Raw genomic sequence first — 18,298 nt, forward strand, 5'->3', positions numbered from 1 at the left:
TCTGGTTTTTATCAAGAAATAAACATTTTAGGCAGAAACATACTCCAGGCATTTATGGACATCAGTTAGCTGTAATATGTGGATACCCGAGTAAATAAAACAGGCTGAGCTCAAAGCGTTTCTTAGAGAAGTCACTATTAGGCGTCAAAGAAAACTGAAAACTGCCCAAGAGTTTCCTGCAATGTATTCGGCTTCCAAACAATGGTCCTCTAAAACAGCTCCTGCTATTATGTCTCTCCTCACACCTGCACTCCCTCACCTTTTTTTCTTTTTTTAAAATGTATTCTTATGCAAAGATAAGGTTTTTCTAATATTCTGTCAAGTATTCAGGACTCTCTGGAACCAAGGGGTTAATAGGTATGAAAAAAGAAGGGAGAATGTGATTTTGACTCTTGGTTTCTTTCCACACAGAAACCCTGGCCCTGGATGCCCATGTTGGCTGCCCTGGTTGCGGTGACAGCCATCGTGCTGTACGTGCCAGGTCTGGCCAGAGCTTCTCCATGAGAGCGTTTCTTGAGTCCGTACACCGTCCTCCCTCTAGAAGCTGGCACCACACTCATGCTGGGGACAAACCAGAACCATTTTCTTCCTTTTTACCTCTTAAAACAGCAGAAGTGCAAGAATACAGCTGTAGGGTCATTGCTTTAAATTATATAAAATGTATCTGTCTATAAAGAGGATATAAAATTGTGACTTTATTCTACTGTAAGCAATAATTTGCTTGCAATTTTTCATGTAATTTTTAAATTAGTATGTTGAAATTCTGAATATTATGGTGGCCTAAAGTAGGCTTCTTGGTACACCAAATTATTTATAACATTAAATTTATGGGTATTTTACTCTGAATTCTAATGGCCAGATAACTCATTTTTTTTGATTCGATAACTACCCAAACCAAACAACTGATACATACATGGGAAGAGAGGCCCTGTGTGCTCAGTGCCTATCAGTTTGAATATATACACATATATATATATATTTTTTACATATTTACGCCATTTTTACTTGTTATAAAACCACTGAGCTATTGGGAACAAGACTTAGAGACAACTATTTGCGTGGATTTTTTTTTTTTTTTTTAAGGAGAAATACACTTGGAAAATACTCTGTTCTAGTGATAATTTGGGGAATATATGCACGTTTGTTCAGCCTTAATGTGACTTGATGATGTGGAGGACATCAACTTTGAAAAACTTTCCATGAGAGTGTGTATTTTCTTGAGCAAACTGAAGTATTTCTGGGAGCAAAAACATAGTAATTATACAGTTTCAGTGCAGTAAACCAAACTGTTGAGTCAATTGGAATGTAATTTATTAAACCTCATGTATTTAAAGAGATATTTTCTTTAAAAGCCAAGTTACTTTCTCATATACAGCATTTTAGGAAGCATGACTTTTTTTTTCCTATCATCTCTTCCTCCAAGCATGTTTAATTGAAGAAAGAATTAATATCTCTTTAGATAAGCTTTTACTGACTTAATTTGGTTAATGATATTTCAAAGCTAATTCATGTTCGAGGTGAGCTGTTGTTACCTACCAACAGATTTCCTGGTTGGGGAGGCAAATGGTTATTTTCTTTTTATTGTTGTTAATTGGGACGTTCTGTTAATGAGAAGCACTATTCCCAAGATTAATAGTGTTCCATGCACAGTAAAGCACCTAAACACTGCTTGATGTTACAAATTTAAAACACGGAAGTGAAGGTTTAGCTATGGTTTTTGTGCGGCACCACAGTTATGTCAATGAAGTTTATATAGGTCATAGAATATCCTGAAGTATCACATAGTTAAATTTTTCAGTCAGTGAAAACTGAGAGGGAATGTCAGTGAATTGGCTTGAATGTTCTGTGGCAATCCACAGGCCTAGCCGAATATTGAAATAGAAGTTTAGGATATAATTTGCCTTGTAATGTTTGGCAGTCATTGTTTATACTTTAAAGGTTATATTTTAAGCCATTTGGGGTTTGCTGTTGGGAGGATCACTAGATTTGTGGAGGAATTAGTCACAAATGACTTGTAGAAAATACTGTCATATAGTTCATTTCATCATTTTCTGTTGCAGGAAGCCACTCCACCACAGAATGCTAATATGCCAGTGGTACCCAGTACCTCCTGTATATAGGTTATTGCAAATATTGTTCTGAAATGCTTAACTTCAGAATTACATTTTTTAAAGTAAATAATTGTTTTAAATCTATTTTGTAAAGATATAAAGTACAATAGAATTTCTGGAGTACAGATTAAACTATTTGCACTAACACACGTGATGTGCATGATTTAATAAAATAACTTTACTCTCCCTATGCATTTTTGAGTTGGATATCATTGAAATTCTTCGTACTGACTCTACTATTGTATTGTTAATAGTCTTTTCATGAAATGACTCTTTATGCAACATAATGTACGTTGGGTGTTCTTCAGGGTTTAAAAGAAAACACTGAGCTGTTTCCTCCAGGTTTTATTAGCCTTTTATTTAACTTACTGCTCTAATTTTTTTCCCTTTCACTATGGTTATTGTTAAAACGTGACTCACTTGCCAGACAAGTCTCTTTAAATGTAAAGTCTAGCATCAATATTTACTTTATTCAAATTGAATAAATGGGTTTTTGTAGTGAACTGCCAGTTTTTCTTAAGAATATAAACGAGCCTATTCATAAGCAGTACCCCCAGTTTTGTTCAGTTTACTTTCAGGTTAAATAAAGAGTAGGGGGCTTCCCTGGTGGCGCAGTGGTTGAGAGTCCGCCTGCCAATGCAGGGGCCATGGGTTTGTGCCCCGGTCCGGGAAGATCCCACATGCCGGTGAGCCATGGCCACTGAGCCTGCGCGTCCAGAGCCCGTGCTCCGCAACGGGAGAGGCCACAGCAGTGAAAGGCCCGCGTACCCCCCCAAAAAAATAAATAAAAAATAAAAAAAATAAAGAGTAGGATTATTCACTTGTAGTGATAGTTATTAAGAAGTTTTAATCCTAGCAGTTAAGAATTGAACAACCCGGGCTTCCCTGGTGGCGCAGTGGTTGAGGGTCCGCCTGCCAATGCAGGGGACACGGGTTTGTGCCCCGATCTGGGAAGATCGCACATGCCGCGGAGCGGCTGGCCCCGTGAGCCATGGCCGCTGAGCCTGCGCGTCCGGAGCCTATGCTCCGCAATGGGAGAGGCCACAACAGTGAGAGGCCCGCGTACCGCAAAAAAAAAAAAAGAATTGAACAACCCTATAACACATTTAAAAATTATATTAAGGTGCTACGTGGCTGGGTCAGAAAATGAAGAGAACGTGGTGTTTAAAGCTAAAACATCCGTATTGGCATACTGGCTCTGCCTTAGGCAAATCATTTGTCTTCTCTGAGTCTCTACTTCCTCATTTATAAAATGGAGAGAATAATATCTCTATTTTTAGTGGTAGTATGAAAATTTTAAAAATAATGTATGTGAAGTGTCAAGTGGTCAATAAATACTGCAAATATTTAAGTTTTAGGTGAACAAGTACAGCTATTTAAAGTGAATTGATTGACTCAACTGTTGAGACTTTCTGTGTGAATGAGATAGAACTGCAGTGGGAATGACTCCTAAGAAAGCATCCAGCTCTGTTCATCCCTTTTATAGTTGTGTCTTTAGGAAGTAATATGCTTAGTTTGAAAATGAGCCAATTGCTTACAACAGTTTGGAATTCCTGTTGTGACTGCCTTCAAGAGCAATTCCGAGTCACATATGAAAACCAGTCACACTGCTGCATAATCAGAGGCTTTCAACTAAAAATAGTATTGCCTAGCTTGATCTCACTTCAATCACCAGACTTGACCCCCAGTGACTTTTGGCTGCTTCCAGTGATTACATCTACTATCAAAAGGATGGAAATCTGTTACCAAAGAGGAAAAAAAAAACTGCATACAAGTCAACTGTGTTAAAACTGTACAGCCTTCCTCCCAAAAAATTCACGTCTGAAAGTTTATTCTGAGGGCATAATTGTGTGTTCAAAATTTTAATTACCAGGACATTTAGTGTAGCATTTTTCTGTAATAGTGATGGGTAAACAACCTAACTATCCAGCAGTGGGTCATCGGTTAAATAAATTAATATTGCCACGCTACAGATTGCTGTGCTTGCAGAGTATGTGGGGATATATTCATACTATATTAAGAAAGAGGTTACCAGTGTAGAATAACCTTGGTTTTATAAAGAAAAAAATGTAGACATACAGGATATGTTTATAGCAGGAGGACTCAGAACGATTTTTTATCCAGGCTACACTAGTGCTTCTATCTGTATGATTGAGGGTCAATTCTGTTCCCTTTTTATGATTTCTGATTTATTTTTAGTGGTAAATATATGTTGCTTTTGTAAATTAAAAAGCTATTTGGTTTTGCTTTAAATTAGAAACAAGCAGAATTCTAAGTTGCTTTTCGTAATTGAATGAATACCTTGTCGAAGTACCTACGTTTAAAGGAGTTAATGTTCATTTGCACTTATGAATTCTGGTGTGTTCATTTAAACATCAGTCTTACAATTTTAAACATGCTTTGTACATACATACGTAGAATCAGAATACTGGAAGAGGTCTTAGCAATTCGTTCTCACCGATTTGCCTATCAGGGAGAAAACCCAGAGAATTTTTGACTCATGGTCAGAATTACAGTAAGTTATAAAGTTGAGGATGAGGATGATTATTTTTTTGCTACTCCATGTTGTGTCTCCAGGCTTTGATGGCTTTACATCCATTCATTTAACAGATACTTTTTGAGTGTCTGATGTGAGACATTGTGCCAGGTTCTGGCAATATTCAGTTCCTGCTGTCATAGAGCTTTTGGTGTAGAGGAGAAATACAGGCAAGGAAGCGGGCCAGTCACAGTACAGGATACTAGAGGAAGACATAGCAACCTGTGGAACCATAGAAAAGGAGTGCATTTCCTCTCACCTTCAACCATCCTACCCAGAGACATCTGGCTGCAGAGCCAAAGGTGAGTTTTCCTTCTAGGTAGTCTGGGGAACAGGACTGGTTTCTCTAGAAGTACCTGAATTTACAAACCACTAACATCTGAGATTGATTTTCCTAGAATTGGAAAACATTTTTAAGGTTTTATGTACTGTCCTGGAGTTTTGCCCTGTAAAATGGTTTGAACTGCACCTTGCAACTAGTGAAGGATTTATACAGAGGTATAATTTTCAGGTGTACAGCATTATAATTCAACATCTATATACACTACAAAGTGATCGCCACCACAAGTCTAGTTACCATCCATCACCATACATTTAACCCCCCACCAACAGCCTTACCCTCTGGTAACAACTGATCTATTCTCTGTATCTATAAGTTTGTTTTTGTTTTATTTTGTTTGTTCATTTGTTTATTTTTTTAGATTCCACATATGAGTGATATCGTACTTTGTCTGACTTATTTCACTTTAGCATAATACCCTAAAGGTCCATCCATGTTGTTGTAAGTGCTGCTCCACATTGTAGCATTTTTTGTTACGGCTGAGTATTATTCCGTTGCGTATATACACAATATCTTCTTTGTCCATTCATCCATCAGTGGACACTTAGGTTGTTTTCATATCTTGGCTGTTGTAAACAGTGTTGCAGTGAACATAAGGGTGCATATGTCTTTTTGAATTAGTGTTTGTTTTTGGGTTTTTTTTTTGCAGTTCGCGGGCCTCTCACTGCTGTGGCCTCTCCCGTTGCGGAGCACAGGCTCCGGACGCGCAGGCTCAGCGGCCATGGCTCACGGGCCCAGCCGCTCTGCGGCATGTGGGATCTTCCCAGACCGGGGCACGAACCCGTGTCCCCTGCATCGGCAGGCGGACTCTCAACCACTGTGCCACCAGGGAAGCCCTAGTCTTAATTTTTTGAAGACACTCCATTACGGTTTTCATAGTGGCTGTACCAATTTACAGTACTACCAACAGTGTACAAGGGGTCCCTTTTACCCGCATCCTCTCCAGCATTTGTTATTTCTTCTTTTCAATAATAGCCATTCTAACAGGTGTGAAGTATCTCGTGGTTTTGATTTGCATTTCCCTAATTAGTAATGTTGAACATCTTTTCATGTTCCTGTTGATCATCTGTGTATCTTCTTTGGAAAAATGTCTGTTCAGATCCTCTGCCCATTTTTTAATCGGGTTATATGGGGGTTTTTTTGTTGTTTTTGTGGAGGATTTCTTTTCTTAAACAGGGGAAAGTGTCTTAGACCAGGGTGTGGATTGGATGGAGCCAATAACTCCTGGCACATGAAGGCAAGTGTTCACCATATCTTGTTGCGTGTGTTTACAGTGCTGCTCATTCAGCAGATTAAGCAGCTATATATTTTCCTAAAGATTTCAACCCAGAGCTTATACGATTTGTTACCCTGTTTTACAAGGACACTGAGATAAAGCCTATGAAAAAGTGAAAAAGACAAGAGCATTGAGAATAAAAGCAAAAGGGACTGGGGGGGTGGGTGGTTGATGGAGGAGTAAAGGAACGTTTTCTGGTTATGCTCCCACCTGTCCACAGTTGCTGTTCACTTCATCTTTTCATTTTGACCTCTTGAATTGGCCAGAGTACATCTAGGTAGCCCGATTTCATTTAGCAGAGATTCAAACTTCTATGAAATTACATCCTAGAGGGTTGTTTTAATCCTAAATTTTTATTTATTTGTCTGATCTTGTTCCACGTAGAATTTGAAGCAGGCATGTGTGTTTGGACAGCATTTTTTTCCCTCTTAAATGGCAGGGATCCATTCCTGCTGGGCTGAGAACGCTTCCTCATGGCAGGCTGTTTAAGCAGATGAAAGAACACCAATAAGGAAGGAGCACCAAAGGCACTTGAAAAACCTCAACCATTTCCACTTTTGGAATCACAGGTTTCCACTGTAAATTACTTCGCTGTTCGTAAATCTTTTCATAGTTATGCCATTCTGGTTTTGGTTGAAAACTTGTTCTGAGATAATTAGCCTATGCTTATTTAACCTTCCCCCATACCCTCCACCCCATATACTCCATAACTAACTTTCAGAGAGTTAATGTGTTTTGGATATTTTTTTACAACTTTTTTTTTTTTTTTTTTTTTTTTTGCCGTACGCGGGCCTCTCACCGTTGTGGCCTCTCCCGCTGCGGAGCACAGGCTCCAGACGCGCAGTCTCAGCGGCCATGGCTCACGGGCCCAGCTGCTCCGCGGCATGTGGGATCCTCCCGGACCGGGGCACGAACCGGTGTCCCCTGCATCGGCAGTCGGACTCTCAACCACTGCGCCACCAGGGAAGCCCTGTTTTGGATATTTTTAACCAGATTTTTATTTTCCTCAGTGTATATAGAGCTAATCACATTTTCTTCCACAAACGAAATTTGGTAGTTTTAAAGTGGGACATTCTAATTTAGTACTTCATGTATGTAGCTAATAAAATCAGACACACAAAAATCCATGAGAAGAGTTTATTTAGTTATGTAACTTTAGACCAAAAAAAAAAAAGCTTTGTATTTTAAATACTTAAGCCAAAAATTAGGTGGTGAATTACATATATGTGCTGTGTCCACATAAAGCCCTTGTTATCAGTGAAGATGAGTACGTACCGTGATAGTACCTGGAGTAAATAGAACCTTCGACCCGCTTAAATCATCTGTCTTTGAATACTTTTTCTGGTCTCATTTTATAGCAAAGTCCTCAAAATTTGTTTTAGTTATCCATTTCTATATAACAATTTATCCCCAAATTTATCGGCTTAAAATAGCAAACATTTATTATCTCACACAGTTTCTAAGGATCCAAGAGCAGCTTAACTGGGTGGATCTAGACCATGATCTCTCTTGAAGTTGCAGTCAAGCTGTTGGCTGGGACTAGAGGATGCTTTTCTAAGCTCATTCGGATGGTTGTTAGCTTAAGGCTCCATTCATTTTCTCACCAAGGCGGCCTCTCCATAGGGCTGCTTCGAACAGCAGCTGGCTTCCCCCAGAGCAAGGGATTGAAGAGAGAAGAGCACAAAGGATGGAAGTCTTTGAATCTCTGAAGGGATGTACCATCACTGTGCCACATTCTGTTGCTCACACAGATTAACCCAGGTACAATTTGGCAGGGTTGTCAAGGGCATGGACACCAAGAGGCAGCAGGAATTGTTGGGAGCCAGTTTGGAGACTGGTTTCTCACCTGATTTCCCATTGGGAGACTTCTGAATTGTTGGAAGACTTGATTTTATAAAATGTATCAAAGCAAACAAAGAGACTTCTGTAAGGATTACATTCTTCCCTTGTATAATTGATGTATGACAGACAAGTTGTAGAAATTCCAAAGCAAGAGAATACTTAGGAAATTCATTTCTTTGGATGACAAATAATCAAGCTTGTGCTTCCTCAAGATAACTGTTATACCTACAATTTAAATTTAGAAGTTTTTATCAAGAGTTTCCAAAGTAGATTGTTCTCTTAAAACTATGCCCTTTATCTTCCACCACTGTATGAAAAGCTACAGGGACAGTTTTTACTGGACACTCTGGACAGATGGACCTCTCTTCACAGCTTACCCCTCTTTCCCTGGGCTATAGTTTATAATTGCCAGTTCCTTCTCTGTCTTCCCCACTAGACTGTAAACTCCTTGAGGGCTGCAGCTGGGGCTTTACTTGTTTTGGTATAGCTAGAGCCTAGTATAGTGTACAGCATATATTAGGTACTCAATAAAAAGTTTTTGGATATAGGAAGTCAAATCCAAGTCTGAAGATGGACTTGAATCACTGCTTTCTGGTTGTTAGTGGCAGCCACTGGTAGATCGTATGATGGTGGCTCCCGCTGGTCTGGAATAAAACCAATGAGTGGCAGCGAACATTCTATTACCGTGAATGTAAATTTGACTGGGAGGACCTTGTTTTGTACAGACTTTAAGCCTTATTTAAGGTATACGCTTAAATAACAGTGAGAAGAGCTGCACCTAGTTTTTACCAATTACCAAGTAGAAAGGTACTGAATAAGCATTTGTTTATGCCCTGCCTGTTTCAATAAGGTCTATGGTGATCTACACAGATACCTAGAGCATGGAATAGCGTGCTTAAAATGAGCAGGGGAAGAGGAAAGAAGACAGTAAGAGAAGAGTGAGGATATAAAATTGAGCCAAGGCTGAGAGGGGAAAAGATTACTTCATGCCACCCAGCACATGTGGCTCTAAGCTTTCTAATAACCAAACCAAAACTCCTGGTCAGTGTCCATAATATTAATAATAAATTATTTCGAAGTGTGAAACGTAAATAGGAATTTCCCTCAGGGCTTTTTAAAAAAATGCATACTGGGCTTCCCTGGTGGCTTATTCGTTGAGAATCCGCCTGCCAATGCAGGGGACATGGGTTCGAGCCCTGGTCTGGGAAGATCCCACATGCTGCGGAGCAACTAAGCCCGTGCGCCACAATTACAGAACATGCGCTCTAGGGCCCGCAAGACACAACTACTGAAGTCCGCGCGCCTAGAGCCCGTGCTCCACAGGAGGAGAAGCCACCACAATGAGAAGCCCGCACACCTCAACGAAGAATATAGACCCCGCTCGCCGCAACTAAAGAGAAAGTGTGTGCGCAGCAACAAAGACCCAACGCAGCCAAAAATAAATTAATTAATTTTTTTAAAAACACATGCTGTGTTCCACTCAGTTTTTCTGTGAACCTAAAATTGCCCTAAAGTTTTTTTTAATGCATTCTATATGATATAGGGAGTCCTGCGTATCTTCTTTTCAAAAGTATTCAAAGTAGATGAAAAAGATTAATATCATTTGTCAAAAGTGGGAAGGGTAGGGCTTCCCTGGTGGCGCAGTGGTTAAGAATCCGCCTGCCAATGCAGGGGACACTGGTTCAAGCCCTGGTCCGGGAAGATCCCACATGCCACGGAACAGCTAAGCCCGTGTGCCACAACTACTGAGCCTGCGCTCAGAGCCCGCGAGCCACAACTACTGAAGCCTGAACTCCTAGAGCCCATACTCTGCAACAAGAGAAGCCACTGCAATGAGAAACCCACGCACTGCAAGGAAGAGTAGCTCCTGCTCGCCACACCAGAGAAAGGCCCATGCGCAGCAGTGAAGACCCAACGCAGCCACAAATTAATTAATTTTTTAAGAGGCACGCGTTCATTTGGGATGACAGGTACATGGGTGTTTCATATGTTGTCTTCCATGCCTTGCATTTGAAGAAAAGAGTTCTGATTAAATAGACCATCTCTATAAGAGTGGCATAGTTTACCTATGCAAACTCCACTGTGACCAAAGTGTTGACTCTGGTTGGACAGGTGTCAGTTGAGTAACCAAAAATCACCAGTTGAGTAACCAAAAATCACTATCTTTATTTTGCTTTGTATTGTGCCTTTTTTAAAATAGATGTTTTAAATTCATTAATACCATATTTTGAAATGCTGTCATTCTTGTGGACTAAGGACCATGTTACAGGCTTTCAGCAGCTGAGCCTCAGGCAGGCTGACAATATTCCTGATAATTGCAGCTTTGGCCGGAGTTGCTGTGAAAGTGAGAAGGAATTCCTAATCAAGCAAGTTCTTTTGTGTCATCAGCTAAGGAGATCACTGAGCCAAGCAAGTTGCTCTTGGCCTCCTAGCCTCCCAGAATTCTCTGCTCCTGGCCTTCCCTAGAGCAGCAGCCTCCTAGTTTTGTGGAGGTATTGGTTAGGGCAGTTCCTATATGGAGCTGGTGACCAGCAGTCTTTTTTTTTTTTTTTTAATTTTTGGCTGGGTTGGGTCTTCGTTGCTGCATGCGGGCTTTTTCTCTAGTTGCGGCTAGCGGGGGCTACATGTTGTTGCGGTGCGCAGGCTTCTCATTGTGGTGGCTTCTCTTGTTGCGGGCTCTAGGCACGCGGGCTTCAGTAGTTGTGGCTCGTGGGCTCTAGAGCACAGGGTCGGTAGTTGTGGCACACGGGCTTAGTTGCTCTGTGACATGTGGGATCTTCCCAGACCAGGGCTCAAACCCCTGTCCCCTGCATTGGCAGGCAGATTCTTTTTTTTTTTTTTTCTTTTTTTTTTGCGGTATGCGGGCCTCTCGCTGCTGTAGCCTCTCCCGTTGCGGAGCACAGCCTCCGGACGCGCAGGCTCAGCGGCCATGGCTCACGGGGCCAGCCACTCCGCGGCATGTGGTGTCTTCCCGGACCGGGGCGCGAACCGGCGTCCCCTGCATCAGCAGGCGAACTCTCAACCACTGTGCCACCAGGGAAGCCCTAGCAGGCAGATTCTTAACCACTGCGCCACCAGGGAAGCCTGACCAGCAGTCTTAACGTAGTCTCTTCTAGTATGTCTGTCCAGTGACAGTGGACCAAACTGGGTGTTCTAGGGACTTCCCTGGTGGCACAGTGGTTAAGAATCCGCACTCCCAATGCAGGGGGCCTGGGTTCGATCCCTGGTCAGAGAACCAGATCCCACATGCATGCCACAACTAAGAGTTTGTATGCCACAACTAATGAGCTGGTGAGCTGCAACTAAGGAGCCCGCCAGCCTCAATTAAGATCCGGCGCAACCAAATAAATAAGTAAATAAAATATTAAAAAACAGAGCACAACAAAAAATACAAACTGGGTGTTACAGTCTGCAGAGAGGGATTGACTAGAAAGCAGCGGAGGCCACCTGCCGCTTGACTCCAGCTGATTATATGCCATGCAGGACTGTTGTTAACAGCTTCTGAATTTTCAAGAGGAACTGGAAACTGGACTTCATGTTCATTTTCCAGATGGGAGGGGAGAATGCACTGTGTGAAGCAAATGAAACATGTCTGCAGGCTCTTTTTGGCCAGTGTGACTAACTAGCTGGCAAGCTCTGTTCTAATCAAGCCTAGATTTGTAAAGCATCAGAAATGCCTTATGCCAGGGTTGGACTTAGAACAATAAAATGTTCCAGAAATTTGGAACTAGACATAGGGTTGCCAACTTTTTTCTTTTGCCAAGCAATAACATTTTCAATTTTTATTAAAAATGTAACAAGCCACAGCTACTATTTACTTTCACTCTAAAAAATAGAATGCACGTAATAGTAGTGTTCCACAGTTCCTTATGAAACCCTGGAAGCCAGATTTGTTTTGGAATTGAAAGTTTTTACATTTTGAAAGGTAATGTGGGGATTTCCCTGGTGGCACAGTGGTTAAGACTCTGTGCTCCCAGTGCAGGGGGCCCGGGTTCGATCCCTGGTCAGAGAATTAGATCCCACATGCAGGCCACAGCTAAGACCCAGTGCAATAAAAGAAATGAAATAATTTTTTAAAAAAGGTAATGTGGTACATACAATACTTCATAATATGTAAAATTTCTGCAGTGAACCACATGAATATTCAACTAAGTGGAATAAGTAAAAGCTATAAATAACCATGTGTCGGTTCAGGACAGGATTATCTGCCAGTTGAGTTTTGGTGCCAAACCAAAGACTTGGTTCTCAGAGCTTTTCGGACTCTGGGACCTGTATCAAAAAAGGAACAGTCCGGGCTTCCCTGGTGGTGCAGTGCTTGAGAGTGCGCCTGCCGATGCGGGGGACGCGGGTTCGTGCCCCGGTCCGGGAAGATCCCACATGCCACGGAGCGGCTGGGCCCGTGAGCCATGACCACTGAGCCTGCACGTCCGGAGCCTGTGCTCTGCAGCGGGAGAGGCCACAACAGTGAGAGGCCTGCAAAGGAACAGTCCTTTCAATGGGCTAACTTTATGAAGCCCTCTGCATGCTGCCCTTATTTTTCTCAGGTCCCCCTAGACCACTGGAGACTGCCCTGAGGGTTGGACATTTGGGAGTTTCTGCTGTGGGCCGAAACAAATCTTTATACGCTTCCCCACTTTCACTTGGCTCCCTTGTGCAGCAGGGAGCACACGACCACATGTGGCAGCATTTCATAACAGAAAGTGTCCCTTGCCATCAGAGTCCTAAGTCCCTGTTTCTCTAACTGCACCCGTCCTAGTTCTGATCTCTTTGCCACCCAGAACTCACCTCCTCCTTTCAGGACTTCTCTTCTGCTAAGGAATGCACCTGCCCAGGCTGGCCTAAGGCCCAGTGAGCTGACTCCCCCAGCTGTCCGTGCCATGTGACAAGGCGGAGTGCAGCAGTGCTTTGTCGGGATTTTCAAAAGTGGCTCCCAGAAGGATCAGCAGTGCAAAGAGTGTGGTAGGATTGGTCAGTTCAAAAGAGCTTCCCCCATGCCTCCTGAGGAAGCATTAAATGTTTGAACCACTGAGTCATACCGATGCCTCTCCTTTCAGAATCAAATGACTTCTCCAGGGAGCAGCTTGAGAAATTTGCAGGGGGCAAGGCTCAGACAGGCCTTGAAGGGCAGGAAAGATTTGAACTTATTGCGGACATTACAGGAAGGCATTGCAGGGGGAAGATAGGAAAGTGGCAGGTGTGAGTGGTTTCACACACACTGGAGCTAGGCCTGGAGGAAGAGCCGGGTTTGGGGGGACACCAGGAAGAGGGGATTTAAGGTGGCAGAAGTGGTTGAGACAGAGGGAGCTGGGTGTGCAAAGGCTGCCCCATTGCAGGGGAGGATTCACACTTTTGGTTGTGCAGAACTGGCTTCAGCAGAAAGGGAAGTTATCACGAGGCCGCATTCTATGCAGGGAGTTTCTCTCTCCGTCTCTCCCAGTGTCCTTCAAAAATACCCCAAGCAGCCTCCCTGCCCTCAGCCCCTGGAGGACTTTTTCTGTGACCTTTCTCCTCCCCCAGCACTTTCCACCCCAGGGGTCACCTGTGTGTAGCTTCAACCCCCCATTAAACTGTGAGCTCCTAATGGCAGGGCTGTGCCTCACTCGCCTTTGCCGCCCTCCAGCACCATCACACTTTGCCCTGTGAGTTTTCAGTTTTTCTCCATGTTGACCCCGCCTTGACCTCCCTGTGGGGAGGTACCAAGTTTCCCCTTCCGCCTCCTACAGTCCCTTCCAAAGATTCCAATCTCAGGCTCCCGGCATTTACTGCATTTTTATGATCAAAGCTCTTGTCCAAGCAGGATGTTTCCCATACCAGGAAGCTTACGAGGGTCCAGTGTGACCAATGGGAAGAGGAGGAATGAGATGAATACAGCTTTCTCCATTTCCTGGGTGAGTTCAGCACAAGAAAAGGAATTAGACCCTTAGTTCAGCTTCTCTAAACACTAAGCTGAACGTGTTAGTTAATTCAGCACACATACCCTTCTTTTTCTTTGTAACTTTTTATTCTGATGTGATTTCAAACTCAGAAGCATTGCAAGAATAGCACAAGGAGGGCTTCCCTGGTGGCGCAGTGGTTGAGAGTCCGCCTACCGATGCAGGGGACACGGGTTCGTGCCCTGGTCCGGGAAGATCCCACATGCCGCGGAGCAGCTAGGCCCGTGAGCCATGGCCGCTGAGCCTGCGTGTCCGGAGCCTATGCTCTACAACGGGAGAGGCCACAACAGTGAGAGGCCCGCGTACCACAAAAAATAAAAAAATAATAAAGACATAAGAATAGCACAAGCAGCTCAACATTTACCGTTCACCCAGATTCACTGACTGTTTACACTTTGCCCCATTTGCTTTATCACTCTCTGTGTATGTGTACACTAACACACACTTTTTCCCTAAACTGTCGGAGAATGTCAACTCTTCCATTGTGTTCCTTTTCCTTAGTTTGTATTCCCTAAGAACAGGACATGCTCTTAGCTTTTAACTTTTGTACCAGAAGTGCTGGTTTCTTGACCCTACCGCGGTGCTCACTGACTATTGGAGGATTTAGTCACAGAGTTGTCACAGCATCCTTTTCCTCCTGACCAGACCCTGCAGGGACAGAAACCCACACCAAGGCGGGGAACTGGGTTGCCTTCTTGGAAAAGTTGACCTGCTGGTTCTGGGTGAAAAATGCAAGCCTTGTCACAGCTTCAAAGCCAAGCACAACTTGGGGAAGGTGGCATAGATTTAAGCTGGTATCAGACCTTGAAGCATTTTTCCTGTCTGTGTGGTGCCAGAATCGGAAAAGAAGTTGCACAGTTGCACTTGTAGAGAAATTTCTCTTCCATCTTAGCACTTGCTGCTTCTGGTAATAGTTGCAATCCTCACAGCTGACCTGAAAGTTGTCTTTCTGCCACCATCATCTGTGCAGGGGTCCTTAGATCCCTCCTGCTCTTCATCAGGTTCCCAGAGATTCTGGAATTCAGAGGCTCCCAGAAGAGCAGTGGGTAACCTTCCTCTTTAGGGTCCCACCGTTGTGGTCAGGCCTGGTGGACGGATGGACAAGCAGATCAACTTCTTTTTTTCTCTCATTATAAAATTAATACCTGCTTACTGGGGAAAACAAATTTAGAAAAATATGAAGAAGGGATACAGATCAGCTGTAAGCCTACTATAGTTCTGGTGTTTATCTTTTCAGACTCCTGGTGCATCAGGAATGAGTATCGTGTTGCTAGGAACCCACACTCTGGGGTCGTCAGAACTAGATATAGTTCTGGCTCTGCCATTATTACCTGGGTAAGGAAACCAACCTTTGAGGTACAGTTTTCTCATCTATAAAATGGGGTAATAACAGTACTTGGTTAAATAACCTAACGCATGGCAAGGGCTTAGTCCAATGCCTGGCATAAAGCAATTGCCAAGAAATATCAGTTCTAGGCAATGAAAAATGACTCATGGCAGACCACGGTGGTTTGTTCATTTCAACAAATATTTTTTGAGCGCCAATTGCATGCTAGGCATACTGCTAAGCACTAGCAAGTTAACTAAACAAAATCCTTATCTTCATGGAACTTAGATTCTAGTGGAGAGAGAGAAAGAGCAAACTTGTTTATGTGATAAAATGTGTCATGATCTGATGAACGATCTGCAGGGAATTCTCTGGTGGTCCTGTGGTTAGGACTCCGCACATTGGGGAACTAAGATCCCACAAGCTGAGCGGCACAGCCAAAAAAAAAAGTTGTCAAAGAAGCCCTCTTTGAAAAAGTGGTGTTTGAGCAGAGGTCTGAAGGAAATGAGGGAGCTGCGTGAATATCTAGGGGAAAGAACATAATCTGGCAGACAGAGCAGCTTGTGCAAGAGCCCTGAGGCAGGAGCATGCTTGTCATGTCTGAGTGCAAGTGAGGAGGCAAGTGTGGAAGGGAGGTCAGACAGGTAGTGGGGACCCAAGCCCTATGGGCCACTGAAAGGATTGTAACTATTTCTCTGACTGAGATGAGGACCCCGGGGAGGGTTGAGGAAGAGGAGTGATGTAATCTGGCCCTCATTAGATCTCAGTACTGGTGTGTCACTTTTTTTTTTCACTTTAGTGAAAAGTTGTACACTTTAGTGAAAGCCAGACTCTGTCAACTAGTGACCCCAACCCTGTGGACCCCACCCTCCCTGCAGCATCACTCAATCCATAGCCTGCCTCACATGACGCTCCCCCCTCCACCCAGACACCCCCACACACCCCAGATCTGGGCAGGAGTTACATCCGGAGACCTACCCAGGTGCTTCCAGGCTAGACCATACCCCCAGCCTTACTGTAAGCCTCTTACTAGCTGGAACAACCAGTGGCCAGCATCGACTGAGGTCTTGCCATGAGCCAGGCCCTTACCTAGGAGCTTGTTCAGCCCTCACAGCCATCCTGCCGGGCAGCCACTCTCAAATGCCCTCACGCAGCTGGCATCACGACCCATTAACCCGCACAAGGTCTTGAAACCAGCAGGCGAGGAAGCCCAGTCTGCCCAACTTGCCTGCCCAACTTGCAGGGATGGGGACGGTCACGGACAAAGCAGTGCCGCCCGGACAGCAAGCGAGAAGGCTGAAGGAATTGATGCTCCCTCCCCAAGCTCTTGCTCTGTTGAGAAAAGGCCTGAGGAAACATTTTGCAAGTTTGTGTAAAGCATGACGTAAACATGAGGGCTGTCATGAAGATGATTGTTGTTTGAAATCCCAGGTTCTAGTTTGGCTCCCAATTTTTCTGATGGCTGCCTCGTCCCAGACGTTGGCAATGTCAGCCCCAAACACCTGAACTCCCCCAAATCTCAGCGTATTCCCCAGCTTCTCCTTTGCTTTGCTTGAAACAAAGCAGGTCTTTTATAAGGCGAGGTGGGAGTGTGGGGCAGGGGAGTGTGGTGGCCTTGCTTTGGGGAGCACGCTTTCACCTCCTTCCAGTTCATTGTTTTCATACAAAATTCCAGACGCACGGGGCAGGCAAACAGAAGTCTCATTCATAACCAGCGGGCCCCCAGGCTGCTATGTTCCCTGCCTCCTTCCCCTTGCCTCTCATTTCAGTCTTCTGTTGAAGTTGTGATCCACAGAGGGCCATGCAGGCAGACTCAGGCCGAGCAGATTCTGCATGTAGCCTGATGGGAGCAGAAGGCATCATCCCCTTGGAGGCCACGTGACATGGTAGAAAAAGCCCCAGATTTGCTTTTGCCGATGGACTGGAGCGGATTCCAGGCGGGTTCCGCCGATCACTAGTGAAATGACCTTGGACAAGTCACTTTCCCCTCCTTTGAAAAACGTGGTTCTCAGACTCTTTCACAGTCCAGTGTTCCTGACAGCCGCTACCTGTTCATGAACGTTGATGCCGTGTGCTTCCTTCTTCCCCGTTTGGTTAAGTTGGCACAGAGCTGCGCGTGAGGGCTCCTGATGGCTCTGCGAAATCATATCATGGGTTAAAAAGCCTGTCCTTGTGTAAGACACACATTTCTGATTTCCCACCGCTTTCTCTCTTTCCAGACCAGGCCCCGTCCCTCCCTGTTTTAGTCACTTGCAACTGGTAAAACAACAAACTGCACTGCACGTACATTTTTTAAAAGGCTTAAGTCATGGAGTCCCTCAGCGCCACACCTTCTGGTCGGCACAGGGCACTGCGCTCCAGACAGGGCTGGGCAGCGGGGAGGCGCCAGCCCCGTGGGGTGGGGCTTGGGAAGGTGTCTGATCACAAAATCCAAATATGTAATGTGTTGCCCTCTTTAGGTAAGCATTAATTTGGTTCTGGTGCACTGGAGGAGGTGTGGGTGACTGGTCTGTGGAGATTTGCTGGGCGATTAAAGAGAACAAAAACAGAAACGTGCACTTCCACACAAAGTGGGCTGTCTTCAGGGTGGCGGTGGTCTCTGGGGGATGGAATTTGGGGAACCTTTATTATGTATACTTCTGTGGTCTAAACTTTATACAATGAGCATGTATCAATTTTAGACCAAGTTCCATAAGTCTAAGATGCCATTGCTTGAAAGACACCATTATTTTATATACTACCATGAAGAAAAACCACTACCAAATTACATCACCAATATCTGGGTTTTTGAGATGTTCAAATGTGGTGGTGGGGGGAATGTGCATCTTAGAATTCATGAAATGCAGTAAGTTTTGTAAATTAAAAGATATTTTCCATTTTTGGGAAAAAAAATTACTTAATTGCTTTCACCTCTCACCCTCCTTGCTCAGAGT

At 44.0% G+C, this 18,298-nt stretch overlaps 1 protein-coding gene and 1 long non-coding RNA gene across 34 annotated transcripts in view; one reads left to right on the forward strand and one right to left on the reverse strand.

Moving 5' to 3' along the window:
• SLMAP (sarcolemma associated protein) overlaps positions 1–2,301 on the forward strand; it is a 150,125-nt gene extending 147,824 nt beyond the window's left edge. For all 33 annotated transcript variants that reach the window (XM_033865165.2, XM_033865163.2, XM_019947536.3 and 30 more), the window contains one exon: positions 412–2,301. Coding sequence is in view for 24 of the 33 variants with exons in the window: in XM_033865163.2 (XP_033721054.1) it covers positions 412–504 (93 nt within the window). In the remaining 9 variants the exon portion in view is untranslated. The remainder of the gene's footprint in view (positions 1–411) is intronic.
• Positions 979–13,048, reverse strand: LOC141279778 (uncharacterized). Its single transcript, XR_012334652.1, has 3 exons — positions 12,891–13,048; positions 7,063–7,233; positions 979–6,744 (listed from the first exon to the last, which is right to left on the reverse strand). It is a non-coding gene; the product is annotated as an uncharacterized lncRNA (long non-coding RNA).
• Positions 13,049–18,298: the final 5,250 nt, after the last annotated feature.

The sequence above is a fragment of the Tursiops truncatus genome, chromosome 10, assembly GCF_011762595.2.
Source record: "Tursiops truncatus isolate mTurTru1 chromosome 10, mTurTru1.mat.Y, whole genome shotgun sequence".
NCBI lineage: Eukaryota > Metazoa > Chordata > Mammalia > Artiodactyla > Delphinidae > Tursiops > Tursiops truncatus.